A 17,048-nucleotide genomic window follows, 5' to 3' on the forward strand; every position below is an offset into this window, starting at 1 on the left:
GTTGACGTGAATCTGATGAAGTCACCGACTGCTCAGATGCTGCACGAAACCGGTTACCGTAACAGCTGCAATGTGCTAACATCGATGACAAAATAACGTTGAAGGTTTCCTTAATTAAAACTCGTGTTAAAGCTCCAATGTAAATGACGTGCCTGTCACTACAGGTTCACACGCTTGCCAGTCTTAACTCAAAACTTTACCGGAACGACCTTCGGCAAAGGATAATGCAATTTGCATGCAAAACATGGCTACAAAATTAGACTGTTACTAATTTAAACTGCCGTGTTACACAATATTTTCATCCCCCCCCCAACCCAATTAAATTCCAATTGTGTTGCTGGTGTCACGTCCTGCGAAGAATAAATGTTCATTCGACCTCTCGCAGCTGGTGGTGCATCACCCCGTGTTACAGAACGGCCACCGCCCCCCAGAAGATGATAACGCAGAACTACTTCTGACTTCACTTCAAACGAACGTCGTTATCCGCACATCAGGGTCACCACTGTTCACACGGCCCGCAAAGGCTGTTCGTCGCGTGTCACACTAAAAATAGGAAGCGGGCAATGCCAGTGAATACAAAGTTTAACGCTGGGGTTTTTTTTTCCACGCGAGTAATTGATGACCAGGCTAAGATCATTAACGCCGCCACACACGAAGAGAATCGGTTTAATCGCGGCGAGCGGAAACGCCAGAGTCCGACGAGAGACGTCGGTGGAGGCGGCTAGGTACAGTGAGGGAAAAAAAGTATTTGATCCCCTGCTGATTTCGTACGTTTGCCCACTGACGAAGAAATGATCAGTCTATAATTTTAATGGTAGGTTTATTTGAACAGTGAGAGACAGAATAACAACAACAAAAATCCAGAAAAACGCATGTAAAAAAATGTTATAAATTGATTTGCGTTTTAATGAGGGAAATAAGTATTTGACACCCTCTCAATCAGAAACATTTCTGGCTCCCAGGTGTCTTTTATACAGGTAACGAGCTGAGATTAGGAGCACACTCTTAAAGGGAGTGCTCCTAATCTCAGCTTGTTACCTATATAAAAGGCACCTGTCCACAGAAGCAATCAGATTCCAAACTCTCCACCATGGCCAAGACCAAAGAGCTCTCCAAGGATGTCAGGGACAAGATTGTAGACCTACACAAGGCTGGAATGGGCTACAAGACCATTGCCAAGCAGCTTGGTGAGAAGGTGACAACAGTTGGTGCGATTATTAGCAAATGTAAGAAACACAAAAAAACTGTCAATCTCCCTCGGACTGGGGCTCCATGCAACATCTCACCTCGTGGAGTTGCAATGATCATGAGAACGGTGAGGAATCAGCCCAGAACTACACGGGAGGATCTTGTCAATGATCTCAAGGCAGCTGGGACCAAAGTCACCAATAAAACAATTGGTAACACACTACGCCGTGAAGGACTGAAATCCTGCAGCGTCCGCAAAACACTTTGAGACTTAGCACCGCGGTTCTGCTGGCAAAAGCAGTGGGCGCTTCTGCTTTTGTGAACAAGCAGGCATTGGTATTGTGCGCTGCAAATGCTCGTTTAAAATTGCACTGGGAAAATATATAGATATTATAATGTAACGGTTTTTTTTTACCCGAAACTTTTTTTCCGGTGAGTCCTGCATTGGGATGTCTGGCCAATTACATTAATGAGTGTTTGACTTCATGTGGGAGGATTCTGGAGTACCCAGAGAAAACCATGCATTAGATGGCATTAAATATTTCACATTGAACACGTGGCATCAGCTCGCACCCCCACACCTACAGTGAGAGAAAGGAGTATTTGATCCCCTGCTGATTTTGTACGTTTGCCCACTGACAAAGAAATGATCAGTCTATAAATTTAATGGTAGGTTTATTTGAACAGTGAGGGACAGAATAAACAGAAAATCCAGAAAAACTAATGTCAAAAATGTTATAAATTGATTTGCATTTTAATGAGGGAAATAAGTATTTGACCCCGTCTCAATCAGAAAGATTTCTGGCTCCCAGGTGTCTTTTATACAGGTAACGAGCTGAGATTAGGAGCACACTCTTAAAAGGGAGAGCTCCTAATCTAAGCTTGTTACCTGTAAAAAAGGCACCTGTCCACAGAAGCAATCAATCAATCAATCAGATTCCAAACTCTCCACCATGGCCAAGACGAAAGAGCTCTCCAAGGATGTCAGGGACAAGACTGTAGACCTACACAAGGCTGGAATGGGCTACAAGACCATTGCCAAGCAGCTTGATGAGGTGACAACAGTTGGTGCGATTATTCGCAAATGGAAGAAACACAAAAGAACTGTCAATCTCCCTCGGCTTGGGGCTCCATGCAAGATCTCACCTCGTGGAGTTGCAATGGTCATGAGAACGGTCAGGAATCAGCCCAGAACTACACGGGAGGATCTTGTCAATGATCTCAAGGCAGCTGGGACCATAGTCACCAAGAAAACAATTGGTAACACACTACACCGTGAAAGACTGAAATCCTGTAGCGCCCGCAAGGTTCCCCTGCTCAAGAAAGCACATATACATGCCCGTCTGAAGTTTGCCAATGAACATCTGAATAATTCAGAGGACAACTGGGCCAAAGTGTTGTGGTCAGATGAGACCAAAATTGAGCTCTTTGGCATCAACTCAACTCGCCGTGTTTGGAGGAGGAATGCTGTCTATGATCCCAAGAACATCATCCCCACCATATTCTTAGCTCTTTCGGTAAAGTCACGTTGAAGGGAAACAATAAAACATATAAAATAAAAATTCTCACGACGTTTCGACCATAACACAAACGGTCATCATCAGGCGTGAAAAACCAACGGCAAGAAACAAAACCGCCACGAATTACTGCAGTCACGAAAGCTTTAAATAAAAAAAACATCCCCACCGTCAAATATGGAGGTGGAAACATGCTTTGGGGGTGTTTTTCTAAGGTGACAGGACTTCACCGCATCAAAGAGACGATGGACGGAGCCATGTACCATCAAATCTTGGGTGAGAACCTCCTTCCCTCAGCCAGGGCATTGAAAATGGGTCGTGGATGGGTATCCCAGCAAGACAATAACCCAAAACACACGGCCAAGGCAACAAAGGAGTGGCTCAAGAAGAAGCACATTAAGGTCCTGGAGTGGCCTAGCCAGTCTCCAGACCTTAATCCCATAGAAAATCTGTGGAGGGAGCTGAAGGTTCGAGTTGCCAAACATCAGCCTCGAAACCTTAATGACTGGGAGATCTGCAAAGAGGAGTGGGACAAAATCCCTCCTGAGATGTGTGCAAACCTGGTGGCTAACTACAAGTAACGTCTGGCCTCTGTGATTGCCAACAAGGGTTTTGCCACCAAGTACTAAGTCATGTTTTGCAGAGGGGTCAAATACTTATTTCCCTCATCAAAATGCCAATCAATTTATAACATTTTTGACATGCGTTTTTCTGGATTTTGTTGTTATTCTGTCTCTCACTGTTCAAATAAACCTACCATTACAATTATAGACTGATCATTTCTTTGTCAGTGGGCAAACGTACAAAATCAGCAGGGGATCAAATACTTTATTCCCTCACTGTAGGCACCGACCCACCAGCCACCCGGCCCACCTCAAAGAGAACCAACGTCATCAACTATCACCCTTCCCACCAGGTGCAACTCTGGAAATCACGAACAAATTAATCTCGTGCGAGCAGCGATATAAAAAATTCAGAATGTTTCCGTCGTCCGCCAGACCAACCAAAGTGTTTTAATCCTCAAGGAGCTGGAATAAGAAAAAATCCGCAATAATTCGAGTGAATATCGACCTGGGTGGCGGTGGCGCACGCCTGTGACCCACAACTGTGGAGGCAGCGAGGGGGTTGGTGGATCACGTTGTGAAATTCCCTTCCTGTGGGCTCATGGAGCCATACTCTGGCTTCCGGAGTATGGCTCCAGCAACATCTGAATGTGGGACCTCACCTGTTCCCGTCGGTATGCGATACGAATGCTTTCCCCTGGCACGTGTGGTTTGTCTCCGGGTGCTCCGGCATCCTCCCGCATGCGAGTACTCGTTCGTTGGCTGATAAAACGTGAATACTGGCTCATCGTGATGCCCTTCCTGTAGCAGTCTGTGGTTCGTGGAACAATTTGGATTTTTTTTTTTACGCAAGAATTGGTGACCCGGCTAAGCCCATTAACTCATCACACTTAACAACCAGTTTCGATTGTGGGATCTCAGCGGGTGAACTATAGTTTACAGTAGCAGAAGGACAATTCTCCCAAGTAAATAAAACGTTTATTTTGTTTGTCTTTATTTCATGTTTTGTTTCTCGTTTTCCCGCACAGCTCAAATCTCTGGTATAAATAATAAAACACGATACACACTTTCTCAGAAGACAGGCCAAACGATAAGACAGGGATGTATTAAATAGAAAAGTAACACATTTTGGGTCCATAATGCACACGTAGGCCGCCCAGTCGCTGCACTAACAGCACTTGAAAGAGTTAAATGATCACCGAACCACCAGCCACATAGCAGACACACATTAGCCACAAGCAGTGCACACTATTTAATATAATCACACAATTATCAAATTCCCCACCAACCCATCGGATGGAGTACCAATATTATGCCAAACACCGATTTACAGATATATTATCTTAGCAAAGTAAACATATAAATCAGTTCTTGAAATAGTTATTCATTTATACGTAATGCTATATACATACACAAACAAGAATGGCGGTGCAAACGCACAAGGATTTGTATCCTTAAAACGTGAACCGACGTACAAAAGCAGCAGCTTCCACGGTAAAACAAAATTAAACGTGTTCAAAATATATGGCATGTAAGCGCTCCGACTGCAACGCAGTTCCAAGGTCAACTTTAAGGTGGACATCGTTTTCCTGGCGGTGACACGAAGAGGCATCACTGATCACGACGTCCGGTCCTTTTGTATTCAAGTCCACGTGAGATCACGCCCAAGTCAATCATCTTGCTGATCGTACGTACACCTTGGGTAGTATTCAAGTGCAGGTGCTTTAGCCACACATACCTTTAGATCGTCAACACTGTCCTACCTCCACCTATTCAGAGCCACGCACACGCACACACACACACGGGCGACATTGACTCGGTTATTAACAAACTCAACGTTAGGTTTGCAATTTCCCTGCAACTACAAAGGCAACTGGTTCCCTCTTGCAAATGAGACTCTCCTTAAATCTCTCGCATTCTCACCCAGTTAAACAAAATTAACAGTTCTGCTCATTCCACGGAAGCATTTATTTTGTTTAAACGGAGGATGGCCCAGCGATCCCACGCATGACCTGAACATTACAAAAGGCGCCTTTCTTTGGCTACAGCAGAACGGCTGCGTACACATTCATTCACGTGTGCTGTCCGAAACGCACTGCGACAACGTACATCGCAGGTTTCAATGGAACAAAACTGGCCGTGCAAGTTGCGTGATGTTTTTCGAGGAGGGATGACGTGACACCTCCTGTTTGCCTGCCCTACCCAATTAGCTGTTGCCAGTTAATTCATTGGTAAACATCGGTGGAAACGTAGCAGCAGCCTCTAGTGGCCAGACTTATCACGTGAAGCTATTACATACAACGTATACGAATTGAAACACCGATTCTTACACACACTGCACACACGATTTAGGTGTGCATTGTCAGTTGAAGGATCAACATCAATCAATGCACCCCTAGTTGTTATACCGAACGTTACCTATTTTAAATACAACTCACGCTTGTACACGAATTCTGTGAAGCTTTTAACAGACTTCATTTGCCACTGGAAGTATTTAATTGGCGATAACATGGTCGCGTTTGTGCCAGGGACTCAGGTTAGCTATAAAAAGTCAACTATTTTTTCTTTTACCAGGTAAGGGCCACTGAGCTATGTAGCTATTTTTGAAAAGCTACCTGGCCACAAATAATAGCTCAACGAAGTGGCTTATCGTCACGTGGAAATTAATAGCAGCCAAATACTCTAAACGGATATTTCTAAATGTGCAGAGAAAAACCAGAGGACCCGGAGAAAAAACCACGCGACCATGGGGAGAGACACGCAAACTCCAAATATACAGAGTTCAAGGTCAGGATAGAACCCACGACCTCCTGTATATCAGGCAAGGGAGTTACCATCATAGCAATTTGTCCATGGGACGCAATGAGACAACAGCGCTCGCAAATTGCGGCTCTGTCAGGCCAGATTCCTTATAATTAATTTGTCTGATTTCCTATAGGGTAACAAGACCCTTATAGCAACACGCAACACAACTCTATAATCAGGTTTCGAACATATTGGAGAATCTCCACCCCCTACCCCCACCTCGTTAGGGACAAAGAGACGGAGAGAGACAGCGCATCGACACGCTCAATCTTAATTGGAAAGCGTAAGTAAACCCATATTTGAGAAACTCGTATATTTTGGCCAGATTCCTTATTCAAAGTTGTTGAACGCCAACGTTTCGTTACTTGCCAGCGTTGAGAGACAATCACAGCATGCATCATTGCACATCGTTGGGTTTTTACGATCGTGCTCGTATTGGCTGCCAGATTTGTTGCCAGGCACGTGGAGCGAAAAGACGGACATCGCACCGGGCAAGACAGCAAAACCAAAAAACGCATTGGACCGTGTGATGCGCACGATCCGTACGATTTTAATAGCAATGCTGTGAAATGTTATTCAAATTACTCGTATACGTCTCGGTAATAACTGCACAATGAGCTTTGACTCAATAAAACGCTTGCGCCGTGGACAGCTTATTGCATAAAGTCACCGGCAGTGTTCACATTGAAACGCAACTTTGGTATTAAATATTCTGCACTCTTTGTGCCACGAACGTTGGGCTTGATTATTAAACTTTAACGAGACCAAGGTGCTCGCAAATAAAAAAAACAGCTCGCGTATTAATTTTCATGGAGAATTTAAATCAACATCACCACCATCATCATCATCCTCCTCCTCGTCAAAACAACGTACACATACTCTTTGGTTCTTTCGGTAAAGTCACGTAGAAAGAACGTGACGTGAAAGGTATTCTATTATTTTATTTCATTTCTTTCTACGTGACTTTACCGTATGAACCAGAGTGTAATTCCTGCAGTCACGAAAGCTTCGAATCTAACGTATACATATTATACACACGCGCACGCACAGGCAGGGCAGGCACACCATACATACGGGTCAGCCAAAACATTTTAAGAACGTATTGAATTATGCGACATTATTACCGTTTACATTCATTTTTTTATTGCTTCAAAACATTATAAAACTACGGTGTAGCCATTCGTTTCTCGTATTCTGTTCTTAAAACTTTCGCTGACCCTCGTGTACGCGGTACATACTCGGGATGTGCTCTCGATCTACGAGAATAATCTGAATGATACTAGTCGTAAATTTTTATTTAAAACTTTCGTGACTGCAGGGATTCATCTTCTTGGTTCTTTCGGTGAAGTCACGGAGAAGGGAAACAATAAAATAATAAAAATATAAAACAATAAAATTCTCACGACGTTTCGACTGCAACACAAGCAATCATCACAAGGTGTGAAAACCATAGCATTTCAGATTTGCGGGTTTTCACACCTGATGATGATTGCTTGTGTTGCAGTCGAAACGTCGTGAGAATTTTATTATTTTATAAAAAAAAATATTTTATTGTTTCCCTTCTACGTGACTTTACCGAAAGAACCAAGAATATACTAGTCGTGAGCCTTGGGATGACATTTTTCGGACTGATCCGTAAAATAAGAACAAGTGAAGTAACTTTTCGTGATGAGGTCACTTCCCCTGCTTTTCACGCCAAAAAGTTACGCGACGCGGCGCCATGCTGATGTTCCGAAACTTGTTAGCACGCAGACATTGCAAAGAATTCCACAACGTACGTGACCCGCAAATCTGAAATGCTTCCGAAATTGTACTTAAAAATCCGAATGGCCGACAGCAGACATTTTAAAATCCCGAAACTCATGTGCGTAAGCATACTCCAATGTCCATTTATAATCAATTAACACTTATTTTACTGACAATGCCACACACAAACTTGGGCTTGAACAATCAAAATACCTCCAGCCGTGGCAGCTGTTTCAGAACGCCTGCCGACTGGACCGGGAAAGAGCTGGCACACCAAACTGGACACCTGCTCTTCTCTGCCCTGGGCATTCCCGTATCCCGGCCAAACGAGTAATTCACAATCGAGCGACACTGGCAAAGATCAGGTTGTAGAATGCGTCGTCTGGTTTCATTGCTTCTTAAAGTCATCGGTTTACTTGCCCACGTGTGAGCGGTCACGTGGTGGTGCCCCCCAGTCCCCAACCCCCGACGAGTGAGGAGCGGCTCACAAATTAGCTTGCGCTCGCTCACATGGAGGTAACGTATCGGATTTTTATCGTCTGTCCACTACCCGAATAATCCGCTCACAGACCACGCAGAGTGAAATATAATACTCGAATAATGAAATTACAGCATCACGGACACCTTCTAAGGTGGGGGTCGGGGGGGGGGGGTGCTTGCTGCACTATGAACCCTGCTGCTGTGGGGAAGGAAGAAACGCGACGTGGCACTTAAGACGCCGCCGTCGGCTTGGCTTTAATGCTGCGTGCCACACAACGCGAGACGCTCGGCTCTCGTTCGTGACCACCATCGGCACGGACGGCGGGCTGAAACGGCGGTGGACATTTATCAGTTACACAGCTAGAGAGACCCACCGCCACAAGCAGGCTTGGTGCGCAACAATGCACGAGCTTTATGAGTGCACACAAACACACCGGAACATTGCAATTGTTTGCCATTCCCCCAAAAAACAACCATCACATACGCCACTAAGTGCGACTACTAAAAAAACCGAGGCCGTGTAATATTTTGCTCTAACAATGCTATTTTAAGGACGGTGATTATTTCTGAGCGAGTTTGTTTCTTAAGCTACATCAGGCACTTGTTTGCGACTTGTAATTTCCAACGGGAGCGCCCGTCTTTTCTGAGACCTTGGCTCTCGGGCAGAGCCAATGGGGGAATTGAGATAACGACAAACGATGAAAGATTGGGTTACATGGTACCTATTGGGGCATTCGCATCGATTTTTTTTTCCACCACTTAAACCGAATACAGCCAGGAAGCTGTGAGCGTAAAGCTATGCTTCATCTCCGAGCGGTGTAACAACTACGTCGATGAGCGCTCTGGTGAATCCACTACCGGATTAGGGTCACCCCCATGTTGGTGGGGCGGGGTTATTTGACCATACTTCGCCACACTGGTCAGCGCAGGATGGCGAAGGCGAAGAGGATAGTGACGCCGGAGCATAGTACAGCACAACAAAGGCTTTTTGCTCTGCTTCCCCCCTCTCCTGCTGGTAAAGCAGCCCCCACAGGAGCCTACAGCACCAGTTATGCACGGTGGCGGTCACCCATCTAAACATGGTCCCGGGTTCGGTGCCACTCAGCTTCCGACATTGCGCGCATGCAGAGTGACTTGGTCATAGGCGACAACTGAATGGCAGAATATAAATATCTGTACAGACGATGCAAACAACGTAACAGACGCTCTATGTAAAAATGTCGTGCCGAAGCAGAGCGTGGAACATTAAACAGGCATGTGGAAAGGCTGCATAAATACGTACGTGCCAAATAAATAAAACGTAACCAATATCTCGTTTAGCTTTGTAATGTGGCACGGTGACTTACAAGACTGCTGAGCTGCTCTCCATATTTCCATAAATGTGAATTCACTGGTCCGGCATACAAAGGCTTCGTAACAAAACAATCGCGAATGCTACAAAAGTTGCTTTTATCCACGTACGCGAGAGCGCTAAATGCCACAGACGCATCGAAGAACGTGAAAGCTGGCACGGCCGTGTCTCCCAATGCCAGATTTGTCAGTTCTCCTGTGTCTTGTTAAGTCTGGGAGGAGGGTTAGATGGATTTTGTTCAAAACAAAGCATAAAAAATTGTTGTAAAATGACGTATAAAGCAGTTTGAGAGTCAAGAGCAGCTATCAAACATTGATTGCTTCTCCTATCTTGGTCCCTTGGCGGTTATGAACTCCAATGAGCGCATTTTGATGAAAACTTACCATCGACATCCCACACAGTAGTTACCCAGCTCTGGGCTGAGCTCAACTTTGCACAGCACCTGACGCATTCCCCCTCACCCTTAAAATCCAGCTGACCACCACAAGGGTAAACGTTATTCCTACTGTCACCAATTCGCAGGCCACGTGGGTAGTGCAAAAGGGATTGTAATCGTGAAGTAAACAGTTCAATATCTGCCCAGGGACAAACACAGCTTGCAATAGCAGTGGTTGTGCCGGTGGTGGTGGTTGTGACAGCTGTAGTGGTGTTGGTGGCTGTGATAGCGATCCTGATAGTGATGCTAGGCAGTGATCGCGATGGGGAAAATGACGGCGTTATAAGAAGTGGTTGTGGTGGGCGGGTTGGTGACAGTAGCAGTGGCAGGGATGCTGGGCGCGGTAGAGATGTAGTTGATGGTGGTAATGTTGGTGACAGTAGCAGTGGCAGGGATGGTGGCAGTGATGGCAATACAACTGATGTGGTTGGAGTGGTGGTGACAGTAGTGGCAATGGTAGTGGTGGTGGTGGCGATGACGGTTCTAAAACTGTGGTAGGAGGAGCGGTGGTGACAGAAGTGAAAATGGTTGTAGTGGTGGTGGTGATGAGAGTTTTATTGATGCGACAAAGTGTGGTGGTAGTGATAGTGGCTGTCCTATTGACGCAGCAGGAGTGGTTGGAGTGGCGGTGGTGATAGTCCTGACGGTTAGGCGTTGGTGACACTGGCCAATAGTAACGATGACGTTACTATTGGCCACGCGAGTTGACCAATCAGAGTCCTCCTTACAAGGCCTTCCCGGTTCCGGCGGAGGCAGCGTGGGCGGAGGTGTGGCGTGGGAGCCGGCCGTAGTGGAACACCTGTCCCAAGATCGCCATGTCCACGAAGACCTGCATCAGGCCGCACACCCAGAACTGTGGCGGCGCTTCGCGCGCCAGGAAGTACACCGTCTTGAACGTGTCGCCGCTCGTCCACATCAGCACCATCACCACGCTGCCAGCGTGCGAGGTGACGAGGGGCAAGGGGTTGGGAGGAAAGGGGGAAGGGAAAAAAAAATAAACCAGGTGGTGACGGAGTAGTGGTAAGAATACAAACAACGAGAAACAAGTTTGGGGAATTCATGCACACGAAATCATGGGTTATGTAATCTTGGCAACACGCGTTCGTCTCCGGAGATACGTCGTTAGCTTAATTGAAGCCCACTGCCGTCAGGGCAATGGGCGGTCTGAACGTTGGCAAAGGGTCGGTCCTTTTTGCTCTGTTTGGGTCTCCATGTTTAGCGGTGCCCTCTGATCAATTTAGCCGCATTGCAAGTCGGTAGGATCCAAACAGCACCAACTTCACACTACAAGTTAATTCATGACTGGATCATCCATTTGCAGTTAAGAGTGCCCTCTCCACCACCGTTGAGAACAGACAGAGATAATGCACTGCCGCATTCAACCTTGGCTACAAAGCGCTAAATAAAAGGGTTGTGTGATCGAGGTAGATCGATTATGTCATTTATGTTTTCAGGAAACCCTCACAATCTGATAATGCATTTTCAGGGAGAGAGGGGTCTTGCAATAAGGATGTTTGGTCAATTCCATTAATGTATTTGTGTGTTGGAGGAAACCAGGTGTCCTTAAGCATTTGCAAAAATCAGGATTGTGTCCCAGTTTAATATTTTCCACCCTCTCCTCATATTGACTCACAATATCGAGAGAGGGTGCAGACTGATGACCAGCAGGCGTAGCCGACATCAGAAAGCGAAAGGAGGCTACTCCGCGTGTGGGAGGGGATAGTAATGGTGTGGGCGTGGCTATTTAAAAGTGGGCAGGGCTGATAGAGGGAACGGCTGCCTGCCCACCATGTCTTCTTGGTTGAGCCTCCAGGAAATGTCGTAGCTTTTAACTGAAAGCGGCCCCAAAGCGCTACGTTTACAGGAGCCTGGTAAGTGCCACGAATATGCACCGCGAGCCCGACAGTGTACATCATCCCATCAATCTAAGTGCTCGAGCGTGTTCAGGGCATCACCAAGGCTCACAGGATGTAAGAAAGACCCTCCCCCAAAGGCAAGAGGCTTTTAAGGCTGCTTTCAACAGAATTCCAAAACGCGCACAAGCACCCAATGCTTATGAAACACTTTGTGACACTTCGTGAAACCAAAACCCCTAAAAAAATTGCTCCAACCTCAATGTGAATGCGCGTCGGCCGGTCATGCGTTTTACCCGCTCACGTGAAAAACATTTTAAACCCGACAACTGTGTGAAATATACAGAAAAAAACCAGCACGGAGCTGCTGTGAGTATACCTGCCTAAAATAAACACCTGGGGTGTTTCTATTCATAGCCCTATGGGAGACAACAACCGCATTCGGTGTTTGCGCTGCTGGCAACGAAATACGGCAACAGCGATTCATTTCTAAATGCAATCCCTGAGACGTGTAATTACGAAACAGCCCCCCCACCTAAAATATTAACGCATTCAAAGTTGTGATTCTGGCAGTAAACACCTTCTCCGTAAGGTCACTACACATTTAACCTCTTCAGTGTACAGAGATGAGAATCAACATTCTGGAGAACTTCATTTGGTGCACGGTCTAGAGTCAACAAATATTTACCCCAGCAGATTCCTGGATTCAATAAATAAACCCAATTTCATGACTGGACAAAAGCACGACAAGCCTCGGGCGTGGCGTGTTTTTCCCCGAGGCCAGGCTGAGTTCTGTTTTTGTAATTGAGCGGTAATGGCCACTGCGCACCACAAAATACTGGACGGTACTGCACGCGCATCGTTTCCATGAACGCAAAGTCATTACTCGATAAAAAGCACTTTGAGACTTAGCACCGCAGTTCTGCTGGCAAAAGCAGTGGGCGCTTCTGCTTTCGTGAACAAGCAGGCATTGGTATTGTGCGCTGCAAATGCTCGTTTAAAACTGCACTGGGAAAATATATAGATATTATAATGTAACGGTTTTTTTTTACCCGAAACTTTTTTTCTGGCGAGTCCTGCATTGGGATGTCTGGCCAATTACATTAATGAGTGTTTGGCTTCATGTGGGAGGATTCAGGAGTACCCAGAGAAAACCATGCATTAGATGGCATTAAATATTTCACAAGGAACACGTGGCATCAGCTCGCAGCCCCACACCTACAGTGCTGATTTTGTACGTTTGCCCACTGACAAAGAAATGATCAGTCTATAAATTTAATGGTAGGGTTTATTTGAACAGTGAGGGACAGAATAACAAGAAAATCCAGAAAAACTAATGTCAAAAATGTTATAAATTGATTTGCATTTTAATGAGGAAAATAAGTATTTGACCCCCTCTCAATCAGAAAGATTTCTGGCTCCCAGGTGTCTTTTATACAGGTAACGAGCTGAGATTAGGAGCACACTCTTAAAGGGAGAGCTCCTAATCTCAGCTTGTTACCTGTATAAAAGACACCTGTCCACAAAAGCAATTAATCAATCAGATTCCAAACTCTACACCATGGCCATGACCAAAGAGCTCTCCAAGGATGTCAGGGACAAGATTGTAGACCTACACAAGGCTGGAATGGGCTACAAGACCATTGCCAAGCAGCTTGGTGAGGTGACAACAGTTGGTGCGATTATTCGCAAATGGAAGAAACACAAAAGAACTGTCAATCTCCCTTGGCCTGGGGCTCCATGCAAGATCTCACCTCGTGGAGTTGCAATGGTCATGAGAATGGTGAGGAATCAGCCCAGAACTACACGGGAGGATTTTGTCAATGATCTCAAGGCAGCTAGGACCATAGTCACCAAGAAAACAATTGGTAACACACTACACTGTGAAGGACTGAAATCCTGTAGTGCCCGCAAGATCCCCCTGCTCAAGAAAGCACATATACATGCCCGTCTGAAGTTTGCCAATGAACATCTGAATTATTCAGAGGACAACTGGGTCAAAGTGTTGTGGTCAGATGAGACCAAAATGGAGCTCTTTGGCATCAACTCAACTCGCCGTGTTTGGAGGAGGAGGAATGCTGCCTATGATCCCAAGAACACCATCCCCACCGTCAAACATGGAGGTGGAAACATTATGCTTTGGGGGTGTTCTTCTGCTAAGGGGACAGGACAACTTCACCGCCTCAAAGGGACGATGGACGGGGCCATGTCCCGTCAAATCTTGGGTGAGAACCTCCTTCCCTCAACCAGGGCATTGAAAATGGGTCGCGGATGGGTATTCCAGCATGACAATGACCCAAAACACACGGCTAAGGCAACAAAGGACTGGCTCAAGAAGAAGCACATTAAGGTCCTGGAGTGGCCTAGCCAGTCTCCAGACCTTAATCCCAAAGAAAATCTGTGGAGGGAGCTGAAGGTTCGAGTTGCCAAACGTCAGCCTCGAAACCTTAATGACTTGGAGAAGATCTGCAAAGAGGAGTGGGACAAAATCCCTCCTGAGATGTGTGCAAACCTGGTGGCCAACTACAAGAAACGTCTGACCTCTGTGATTGCCAACAAGGGTTTTGCCACCAAGTACTAAGTTATGTTTTACAGAGGGGTCAAATACTTATTGCCCTCATTAAAATGCAAATCAATTTATAACATTTTTGACATGCGTTTTTCTGGATTTTTTTGTTGGGCTTCTGTCTCTCACTGTTCAAATAAACCTACCATTAAAATTATAGACTGATCATTTCTTTGTCAGTGGGCAAACGTACAAAATCAGCAGGGGATCAAATACTTTTTTCCCTCACTGTACAACACCCGGCAAGCCCTTGGTGATCACCGATGTCCTAACCAGCAATGGTGCCACATTCACCACAACCCCCAGAGCAGTTCTATGTATTGTTACGATTTAAATCAAGAGTTAATGTTTTTCCCACATCGTGGTGGATAGTAGCACCACTAGTTTAGGCGGTCAGGCTTACTCGGTGGTCAGATTTATTAGGTCGTCAGGATTACTAGGTAGTCAGGTTTATTCGGTGGCCAGGTTTGATGTAGTTTCCTTATTCACCAAAGTTCCTGTACCTGACACCATCGCAATCATTGAAGATTTGGTTCATTAAGGACTAAACACTGAGGTACCCCCCCTGGTGAGACGCTGCTTAACCAATACATACTTCACTTGGAATGGAACTTTCTACAAACAAAATGAGGGCACCCCAATGGGCTCCCCCTATCTCCGGTTGTAGCCAACATTTTCACGGAGAAATTTGAGACTGATGCCATCCAGACTGCCACTCTGCGCCCAACCTTTTGGAAGAGGTACGTGGATGACACTTTTGTCATCTGGCCACATGGCCGGCCTGCTCTAGACCAATTCCTCGACCACATCAATTCCATACACTCAGCCATCAGATTTACCATGGAAGTCGAAAAAGATGGCAAGCTACCTTTTTAGGATGTCCTAATAAAAAAGAGACCTGATGGTTTAATGAGCCACTCTGTCTACAGGAAAGCTACCCATACGGATGCTTATCTGAAACAGGATTCCCACCACCATCCATCCCAGAAGAATTCCCTCATTAAGACTCTGCACCATAGAGCCCAATGCATATCCGACCAGGAACACATAGCCAGTGAACACAAGCACGTACACCAAGCTCATAAGGCTAATGGTTACTCCGACTACACAATCCGCAAAGCTATCACTCCAACCATGAAGAAGGACCCTCTTGATGAGCCTTTCAAAACCATCACTTTACCCTACATTGCGGGAATCACAAAAAATATCTCCAAAATCTTGAATAAACACAAGATCCAGGTCCAATTCAACACATTACATAAAATCCGTGATCTGGTTCCATCTGTAAAAGATGTGATTCCGGACATACAGTACCCTCGCGTCTACAAACTAAGTTGCCTCTGTGGTAGTAGTTACATTGGAGAAACCAAACGACATGTCTCGGACCGCATTCGTGAACACAAAGCAGACCTAAAACACGGTAGGACCAACACCTCGGCCGTGGCAGATCACTGTTATAATTCAGTAGGCTCACATGACATTGACTTCTCTAAGACAGAGGTTCTTTGCAAGCCATCTGGCTACCATGAGAGATTCGTTCATGAGGCTATCCACATATACAAACACAGAAAAAATTTCAACCGAGAAGATGGATTCTGGCTTAGCAATCATTGGAAGGATTTGATAAACCATTTCGGGTCTTAATTGATTGTTCACGCTTACGGTGGCTTTCAGACCGCATCCATTATTTTCGTCTTCCCCCTCCTCTTTTCCGAACATAGATGGACTCGTCCATCTGAATAACTGCCAAATCGCTCTCCGTGGTGCTAATATTAAAAAAAACGCCACTTTTTTCAAATTTTCTTGCTGTGGTTTTCACACCTGATGATGATTGCTTGTGTTGCAGTCGAAACGTCGTGAGAATTTTATTGTTTTATATTTTTATTATTTTATTGTTTCCCTTCTACGTGACTGTACTGAAAGAACCATAGTTTGCATTGCACTGCCACATTCGCAGTGGGGCTTGTTTAATTTTCCTGCAACGTGCCCACCTGTTACGCGTTTTCATGAAGCCTTAAACACAACTAATACCATCATCGAGGTGAAACGGACGTCACTAATTTGAATCCAGATACCATCGGCATTCAGAGTGGCTCAGTCGTATGAATGCGCGAGCACACAGCAGGCACCACGCCGCCCATCCAGACCGCGTTCGACAGCGAAGGCTTCTCTGCGTGGCATGGCAGAGCAGCTGGAGAATGCACTCGGCGCATTAAATATGCGGTAAATCCTCGCGTTTTTCGCCGTAACACGGTTCTTCCATTCTGGAGCACTCTTCGCACAACACGAAACGTGCACTCCGTTGTAGCATAGTTTCTGAGCGGTCGACGACCAACTAGTTTCTTGAGCTGCACGGCTGAATGGTACAGTGATACGGTACGCGGAATGATACGGTAACGTGGTGAAGTACCCTCAAGTTATTTGTCCCGCCATCTTGCTGCGTGTGCGCGCAGGACACCGAATCTCGCCAAACTTTATCGCCCAAGGCGTTTTGCGCCTGTCGCGGCATTTTATGGGAACGCATCTACCGCGTAAAATGAGGA

The 17,048-nt window shown here is 45.8% G+C and overlaps 1 protein-coding gene across 7 annotated transcripts in view; it reads right to left on the minus strand.

Annotated features, from left to right (window-relative positions):
- Window positions 1-4,224: 4,224 nt before the first annotated feature.
- The window catches only part of SLC66A2 (solute carrier family 66 member 2), a 30,213-nt gene continuing 17,389 nt past the window's right edge, over window positions 4,225-17,048 (minus strand). For all 7 annotated transcript variants that reach the window (XM_076069626.1, XM_032960721.2, XM_032960717.2 and 4 more), the window contains 2 exons: window positions 10,815-11,018; window positions 4,225-5,037 (listed from right to left, as the gene is read on the minus strand). In XM_076069626.1, coding sequence (XP_075925741.1) covers window positions 5,028-5,037; window positions 10,815-11,018 — 214 coding nt within the window. In that variant the 3' untranslated portion in view covers window positions 4,225-5,027. The remainder of the gene's footprint in view (window positions 5,038-10,814; window positions 11,019-17,048) is intronic.

The sequence above is a fragment of the Petromyzon marinus genome, chromosome 25, assembly GCF_048934315.1.
Source record: "Petromyzon marinus isolate PM22_M1 ecotype Great Lakes invasive population chromosome 25, UKy_Petmar_22M1.pri1.0, whole genome shotgun sequence".
NCBI classification, from domain to species: domain Eukaryota; kingdom Metazoa; phylum Chordata; class Hyperoartia; order Petromyzontiformes; family Petromyzontidae; genus Petromyzon; species Petromyzon marinus.